The sequence below is a fragment of the Mus caroli genome, chromosome 7, assembly GCF_900094665.2.
Source record: "Mus caroli chromosome 7, CAROLI_EIJ_v1.1, whole genome shotgun sequence".
Classification (NCBI taxonomy): Eukaryota; Metazoa; Chordata; class Mammalia; order Rodentia; family Muridae; genus Mus; species Mus caroli.
Genome location: NC_034576.1, coordinates 111,121,878 through 111,130,708, shown reverse-complemented (window position 1 = coordinate 111,130,708; position 8,831 = coordinate 111,121,878). Strand labels below are relative to the sequence as shown.

General features: G+C 40.7%; 1 protein-coding gene across 1 annotated transcript in view; it reads left to right on the top strand.

The window, feature by feature from the left end:
- Positions 1–8,056: 8,056 nt before the first annotated feature.
- The window catches only part of LOC110298039 (olfactory receptor 10A3-like), a 3,213-nt gene continuing 2,438 nt past the window's right edge, over positions 8,057–8,831 (top strand). Inside the window, exon 1 of the mRNA XM_021167075.1 lies at positions 8,057–8,827. Within this exon, the coding sequence (XP_021022734.1) occupies positions 8,087–8,827 (741 nt within the window). The 5' untranslated portion in view covers positions 8,057–8,086. The remainder of the gene's footprint in view (positions 8,828–8,831) is intronic.

Here is an 8,831-nt window from a genome sequence, read left to right as displayed (position 1 = left end):
TTCCCAAATTCAATCTATTGTTTCTTTTGTTCATTAGTAGAGACTCCAAAGGAAGTTGATGGTTTCCATAGCTCACACTTCTCCTTACTAATTGCCAGGGTCCCATGGACTTTCTTACTGAGAAGCAGGTTTGGCATCTGTACAGAGTTCATAACAGTTGTGTTGAAAGTTGTTTCTTTAGCCTGTTTGAGAAAAGTGTGCTCAATTCAATAGAGATTCCTGAGTTAGTAGGCTTTTCTATTTACCCTAGACTTCTTTTAAGACCTTCCCCCCTTAGTCCTACTTGTATCACCATCCCCAAAGGCATTGCTCTGCATGGCATGACACACAGTGAAGTCATCTGTCTCTACTTCTAGATATTCTCCATTTTCTGTCTCTCTTTGTCACTGTCCTCCAGGACTGTCCATTCACTGTGAGATTTATTCTATGGCCTAATTCATTCTATCAGTTTCCATTCTTTACCAGTTTGCCTAACAAAAACAACTGAAGCAAGTTTATTGGCTTGCAGCATTTATCTTTCCTTTTGTCACACAGTGATTACAAGTAACCAAAGGAATTTCCCCTAGGATATTAGCAAATTGAACCACAGTCTTGAGTCATTCTTGAGATCCATTCCTTAGGCACAATACTTATTTTTTCTGGGGAGGTACTTTTTTATTAAATATTTTCCAGTATTTAATATTAAATATCTCCTGTATTAAATATTTCCTATAACCCTAACCCTAACTCTAACCCTAAATCAGGGTTGGGGTTGACACCATGCCAAGTTATAGAGCAGTTCTATTAAAATTATACACCTAGCCTCATATTCCATCCCAGTGATGTCCATGCAATGTGACTCACGGATGGACATATAACCACTCTGCAGAGAAGGATAAAAGAAGATGGGTTAATTTTTAGGCGTGAAATTTCTTTTCCATCAGGATGAGTGGTACATTTGCACTGGACATGGAATAAAGACGTTGGCAGCTTTGATGCTCCTAAAAGCGGGATGTTCTTTGACAATGGAGCCTACTCTAGAAAGGTAGAGGTATGATATAGAGAAAAGGATCCAAGTCTTTTAACATTGGAAAAATTCTAAGATATTAGAGATGAGAGACTGAAAGAAGAATTTATGTTCTGGTCACATCATCTAAGCTCTGGATAAAGCTAAGTCTTGACTGGTTCATCCCTATATCTGCTGGGCATGAGACAATGGTCCCATTGATTGGTCAAGTCAGTTTGGACTAACTCCTAAGTTTCATTATTCTTATACAAGGCCTGTGAGAATAAATAAGATTGCTTGTATTTCACTAAAAGGTTAATAGGACTAGAGAACTTACATCTTTTGCTCAAGTTGCTATGCTATTTAAGACATAGATGTCTTAAATTCAAAATAGTAAGATTCAACTATGAAAATAACCAGAAACACACTTTTTACTATTAATTATTTCATTTATTTATATCCCAAATGTTGTCCCCTTCCTTGTCCCCCCCGCACAGAACAGAGTTCTTACCCCCCCTCCCCTTGCCTCTGAGAGGGTATCTCCCTCCTATCCTCCTGCTATGGGACAGGATTAGGTGCATCCTCTCCTACTGAGACCAAACAAGGCAGCCCTGTTACATAAGTGCCAGGGGCTTTGCAAAGGCCCATGTATGCTCTTTGGTTGGTTTCTCAGTTTCTGGGAACTCCCAGGGGTCCAGGTTAGTTGACCCTGTTCATCTTCCTCTGGGATTGCCATCTCCTTCAGTTCCTTTAATCCCTTCCCTAACTCTTCCATAGGGGTCCTCGACTTCCATCCAATGCTTGGCTGTGCATATCTGCGTCTGTCTGAGTCAACTGCTGGCAGAGCCTCTCAGAGGACAGCCATGCATGCCAGGCTCCTGCTTGCAAGCACAAGATAACCTCTGTAATAGGGTCAGTTTTTTTTGCCTGTGCATGGGATGGATCCTAAATTGGGCCGGTCATTAGTCAGCCATGCCTTTAGTCTTGGCTCCATTTTTCTCCCTACATTTCTTTTAGACAGGAGTGATTTTGGGTCAAAAATTTTGTATGTGGGTTAGTATCCCCATCCTTCCATGGGGGTCCTGTCTGGCTACTGGTTGTTGTCTCTTCAGGTTCCATATCTCCACTATTGGGCATTTTGGCTATGTTCGTCCACATTGTGTCCTGGGAGCCTCTCCCATCCCAGGTTTCTGGGATTTTCTTGAGGTTTTCCCTCCTCCCCACCTCTAGCAGCTTCATATTTCTTTCATTTTCCTGGTCCTCTGGGGCTCTCTCTTTTCTCACCCTGCACCACACCTGATCTTGACCCCCTTATCCCCCCACTTTCCCTTCTCCCATGCAGGTTGCTTGTTCCCTCTGTTTCCCATCATTATTTTGTTGCCTCCTTCTAAGTGGGATTGAAGCATCCTCACTTGGGCCTTCCTTCTTGTTTAACTTCTTAGGGTTTGTTGGGTTTATCATGGGCATTCTGAACTTTTTGGCTAATATCCACATAGCAGTGAGTACATACCATGCATGTCCTTTTAGGTCTGGCTTACCTTACTCAGCATGATATTTTCTAGTTCCATCTATTTGCCTGCAAAATTTACAATGTCCTTGTTTTTAATTGCTGAATAGTATTCCATTGTGTAAATGAACTACATTTTCTGTATCCATTCTTCAGTTGAGGGACATCTTTGTGGTTTCCAGTTTCATGCTATTACAAATAAGGCTGCTATGAACATAGTGGAGAACTTGCCCCTGTAACATCACTGCTGGGGCATCTTTTTGGGCACAACCCTAGTTTTTAAAAAATATTTTATTTCTTTTATGTGAGTAAATTGTTACTGTTTTCATATACACCAGGAGAGGGCATCAGATCCCATTACAGATGGTTGTGAGCCACCATGTGGTTGCTGGTAATTGAACTCTGGACTTCTTAAAGAGCAATCAGTGCCATCTCTCCAGCCCACACAACCCAAGTTTTGATGCTTTCAAAGAATTTTTTGAAAAATTGATGATAATAAAACCATGCTTTCCATAAAGGAACTTTACACATTTTATAACAGTGAACAATATGTTTGCTTCTGATGAGATTTTTCCCTTGTATCAGCTTGCTCTCACTGTGGCCTGCAACCCCTCCCTATCTTTTCATTCTTATTTTTAGCATCATTTCAATGTCTGGTTTTATTTCTTTAAGGCCAGGCCAAGTTGCTCATCACTCACACAATTACATTTTCATAACTGGGGACACAATGGTGAAATCAAATCTCTTGTGTGAGGACATGCTCATTAGTCTCTGTAGAATCCTGGAAGAGAGTTTCACCTAGTTAGTACCTTAGTGTTTCTTGATCTCCACAGAGGAAAGTCTGTATACATGGAGTGTAAGGTCTCCAGAGAGAAGGCTTCTCCCAGAGCACACAATGTTATAAAATCAGTGCACTCATTCACCAAGTTGTATGGATGGGAATGCTTTTAAAATACGAGGTCACATTTCTGATCCATTAGGGTAAGCATCAGCTCATAGGTTTTGAGCTAAAGATTGTGCTTGAGAGATTCTATCATTGGCTTCCACCTTATTGATCCTGTCAGGGGGATCCTATTTCAATTCTACTGGCCTTTGGGGGGTACTTGGCAAGTGATCACTCTGCTTCAGTAAGAAAACCAGTTGCTCCAGTTGCTCCCCCTTTCTTCTTCACACAAAGGTGTAGATAACAGCTGTAGCTCTAAGGGAGTAGGCTGGCATAAGTCATCAGTTCACAGTGATCAGATCAGAGTGAGGTGGTCAAGAACAATTCTGTAGGAGAGGAAACCCTGAGGAGAGAGCTACTTGGTCAATAGGATAAGGAAAGTTAATGCAAAAGCCAGTGAAACATGCTGGTGAGTTATCCAAGTTAGCACCAGGCACTTCATAATAAAGGAGGAGAAGGACCGGTTGGGTCCAGTTATTTATTTATTTATTTATTTATTTATTTATTTATTTATTTATTTGGTTCTTTTTGAGACAGGGTTTCTTTATCTAGTCTTGGCTGTCCTGGAATTCACTCTGTAGTCCAGGATGGCCTCAAACTTAGAAATTCACCTCCCTCTGCCTCCCAAGTGCTAGGATTAAAGGTGTGCACCACCACTGCCTGGCTCTAGTTCTTATAAAACATTCACAAATGTGTGACTTAGATTTATTTAATAAATTTTATCAGCCTACTTGTTTGTTTAGTTAAATAAGATCCTCTCTAATTATCTTATACTATAACTTGTTTTGTACAATAGAAATTTTGTTTTTGAGTTAAAGTTTTATTTTTCCTTCAGAGATTATTTTACTTATTTTATGAAACTTTTTACATCAATAACATATTGTAGTTAGCTCAGACATTTGGTATTGGTATGTGTGTGTGTGTGTGTGTGTGTGTGTGTATGTATGTGTGTTGGCCTCTACATGTAAAGTTCAGAGGCCGACATTGGGCAGCTTCTTTTATAGTTCTCTGCCTTTTTCTTTTTGTTCTTTGAGACAGGATCTCACTGTGTAGCCCTGATTGACCTAGAACTCTCCTTTCTCTGCTTCCTGAGTGCTGGGATTAAACGCATGCAGCATCATGTTAAGATATCTACCTTATTTTCTATGAGTCTCATGGAATTTGAGCTTGTCATTTCAGCTCTGCCGACTGAGCAGTGAGTCCTGGCATCTGCCTGTCTCCACTCTGCCTCTGTGCTGGGATAACAGATGCATATCACTATGTGAACCCAGCTATTTCAAGTGGTTTCTGGGGCTCCAAACTCAGGTCCTCAAAATTGAACCTGAACACGAAGCAAGTTACCCACTGAGCCATCTTCCTAGTCCTAGGTATTTGCTTTTAGGATATCCCCAGAATCATACTTAGTAAATCAACTTTAAAAAGAAAAACCAACTCTGTCATGTCCTAATAACATGAACCCAAGGTATCATGTATCTTCAGTTTGTTATACAATTCTGTCCTCTGGCTTTCCTGTGTCATGTTCCATACTAAAATTCTGTTGTTTCTCTCTAAAGCTTTATGTAAAGGTTGGCATCCTCTGTTCTGACACTCAGGTGTCACTAGAGTGCATTCCCCTCACTTATGCTTCTAAAACTCTCTCTCCCACTCTTGTTTTGTTACATGCCTGGCAGAGAAATGAGCATTTTATTCTGTGAGTCAAGAGAGGCCTGAGTGTTTTGGGAGGAAGCATGGGATTGTTTTGATGGAGTCATAGGAGACACAGATGGGAAGAGGAGGTGTGAAACATGGGAAGTCATCAGGGTTCCATATACTGATAAGAATGAACTTGAGTGGTGGCCAGGATTTGTCAATGTTTATGGGATTCTGGCTCTAAGGATGTGTGAGTACTGACAGTGGGGAGAAATCTGGAAACAAGGGGCGTTAGAGTGGAGGGAGAATTAGGTAGAGGGGAGTCAAGTGGAGGGAGAGTGGGGAGCTTTGTACAGAAGGGGGCTCTGCAGAGAGTTGGACAAGGAGGAAAACAGTTAGCTGTATGTAAGATTGGAAGATGGTAGAGAACCAGGAATTTCAAGCTTGTTTACCGCCTGACTCTTGTTCCACCTCCCTCAGCCTAGCCTTCTTTTTACTGCAGTTTTCTACTGATGAATAAGATGTCCAGCTCAGATCCAGAAGGGCTGCTTGGGGGTAATTCCTGACCATACACTTAGGGGGTCCACATACAGGGAGGGGCACAGGCTCAAGCTGGGCGGTTGTGGCTTGGTCCAGACCAATTCCTAAACCAGTGCTGCTCATGCCCCATAGCAGCCTCAAGCTTCTAGAAGAGTCAGACAGTGAGTGTGGATCGTCTTAGTTCTCCTGTTCTTGATTATTTCCCTTTAGACACAGTAGTCAACTGAGGGTCGAGTCCAGGCTTTCTTAACTTAAATAATTATTCCTCCATGGATTTATTAAGTTTCAATTTATCTCTTTTATCTATTATGTCGTATGTGGCTACCTGTTTTCAATTCTGGGAACAACACAAAGTCTAGAACAAAATTATTGTCATCCTGCAGTTTATATTCTAGTTTATATTATTTTAGGCATAAAGTACATAAAGACTGGATTATTTTTATTTGTAGTGAGTGCTCTGGCAAATGGCAGCCAGGTGATAAGAGTTACAGCTCTGGGTAGCAGAGATGTACAGAGTGGCTCGGGTGTCTTCTGTGGAGTGTATAGCTCAGGTTTATCTGAAAGGGTGTAGACATTCCTCGGTGATGGGTGCTCATCCAGTGAGTGTGTGACACAAACTCCAAGTATAGCTGTATTTTCTTTTAAAGGGAGCAAGTGAGTCATAGATTCAGAATGGTCCTACATGGTATTTTCTAAAGTCATTTTCTGATCTCAAAAATCAATGATAGAAAATTGGTTTCTAAAATTTCTCACTGGGGCAAATTTCAGTAAATTCGGTTCACCTGGACCAGAAACCAAAGAAATATTCTGGAAGCCTTTTGATTTATGTTCCTTTGGGGTCACTTTATCATCAAATCACATTTTTTTGGGATATGGTATATTTATTCAGGTATATATGGTTTATTTTTCATTCTTTTTAAATTAGATATGTTCTTTATATACATTTCAAATGCTATCCTGAAAGTTCCCTATACCCTCCTCCCACCCTGATCCCCTACCCACCCACACCCACTTCTTGGCTCTGGCGTTCCCCTGTACTGTGGCATATAAAGTTTGCAAGACCAAGGGGCCTCTCTTCCCAGTGATGGCCGATTAGGCCATCTTCTGCTACATATGCAGCTAGTGACACGAGCTCTGGGGGTACTGGTTAGTTCATATTGTTGTTCCACCTATGGGGTTGCAGACCACTTCAGCTCCTTGGGTGCTTTTCTAGGTTCTTCATTGGAGGTCCTGTGTTGTATGTTATATATGACTGTGAGCATCTACTTCTGTATTTGCCAGGCACTGGCATAGCCTCATACGAGACAGCTATACCAGGGTCCCTTCAGCAAAATCTTGCTGGCATATGCAATAGTGTCTGGGTTTGGTGGCTGATTATGGGATGGATTCCGGGTGGGGTAGTCTCTGGATAGTCCATCCTTTTGTCTTAGCTCCAAACTTTGTCTCTGTAACTGCTTTCATAGGTATTTTGTTCCGTTTTCTAAGGAGGAATGAAGTATCTACCCGTTCTTCTTCCCTCTTTTTGATTTTCTTCATTCTTAACACAGTTAAATAACTGTGCTATGTACTTTAGTATTTATAAAAATATTTATGAATATATTTTCATGTTAAATTATCAATGTTTTAATTTGTTTGTATTTTTTACTATTTGCCTAACTTGAAAGTCTTTATTTAAAATTCATATACAAGTATACAATTAAAAATAACACAGATGCATGCATCAGAGTAATGAACGATGGATTCTCAATAACACAATGCTTGTGTTTGTCCTAAGAATGGGTTTGGTTAATTTTTTGCTACATAGAAAATATTTCCAAAGACTATTCTTTTAGTAGTCAATGTTTTAGCTTTAAAATTATTATTATTATTATTATTACATAGTGTGTATGTGTGTGTGAGAGAGAGTGTGAGTGTGTATGTGAGTGTGTGTGTGTGTGTGTGTGTATACATTTGCCATGGAGATTTTGTGGAGGTCAGGTGACTTTTCGGAATGCTTTCTTCTGTCCACTGTATTAAGGATGATCTACTTTGATTCTGTTGCCCCATACTCTTCAGACTAACCTTGAGCTTATGGGTATTTCCCTTGGCTTTGCGGCTTACTCTCATCTTGGCATAGGAGCACTGGGATGACAGATGTACTATTTCATTTTTATCAAACTCTTTTTTAAATTGTTGGTTCAAGGGATGTAACTGAAGTTAGGCTGTGAGGCAAGTGCTTTTACTAGCTGAATCATTTTTTCAGCCATATTTTATATTAATTAAAGGATTTCTGAGCCAACATTGTAACTTTTCTTTTTGTGTTTTAGATTCATTGTTACAATTTATTGTCCATTCTTCAAAACTGCTAGTCTGAACCTCTGTCAAAATGAGCATGCCTTTACAATTTCTGCCAAGAACTCTGAATTTGAGCTCAGCTCCTGCTCTGTGACTTCATCTCATCTGTGCTGTTTCCCTAAGACCAACAAAGGGCTCTGCTATTGTGATGAGGAGGCAAAATCACAGCTCTGTATTTGAATTCATCCTCTTGGGATTTTCTAACTATCCTGAACTTCAAGGTCAGATGTTTGGGGCTTTCCTAGTTATTTATCTGGTGACTGTGTTGGGAAATGCCATCATTATCACCATCATCTTCCTGGACCAGAGTCTGCACATCCCCATGTATTTGTTTCTGCAGAATTTATCTTTAGTAGACCTCTGTTTCAGCACAGTCATCACACCTGAAATACTGGTAGTCCTGACTAGAGAGAAAGGGACCATTTCCTTTGGTGGCTGTTTTGTGCAGATGTATTTCATTCTTCTCTTTGGTGCGACTGAGTGTTTTCTCCTGGGGGTAATGGCTTATGACCGATTTGCTGCAATCTGCCACCCTCTGACCTACCCAGTGATTATGAGCAAAAGGACCTTTGTGAAATTGGTGATGTGTCCATGGATCTTGAGTATCCTGACAGCTGCTTTGTCAGTCACATGGGTGGTTAGCTTCCCCTACTGTGACCACAAGGAAATTAACCATCTCTTCTGTGAGATTCCTCCTGTGCTGGAGCTTGCCTGTGCAGACACCTTCCTGTTTGAAGTCTATGCTTTCACAAGCACCATTTTGATCGTCATGGTCCCCTTCTTCTTGATACTTTTGTCTTATACTCGAATTCTCTTCTCCATCCTGAAGATGCCATCTACTACAGGGAGGCAGAAAGCCTTTTCTACGTGTGCCTCTCATCTCACCTCTGTCA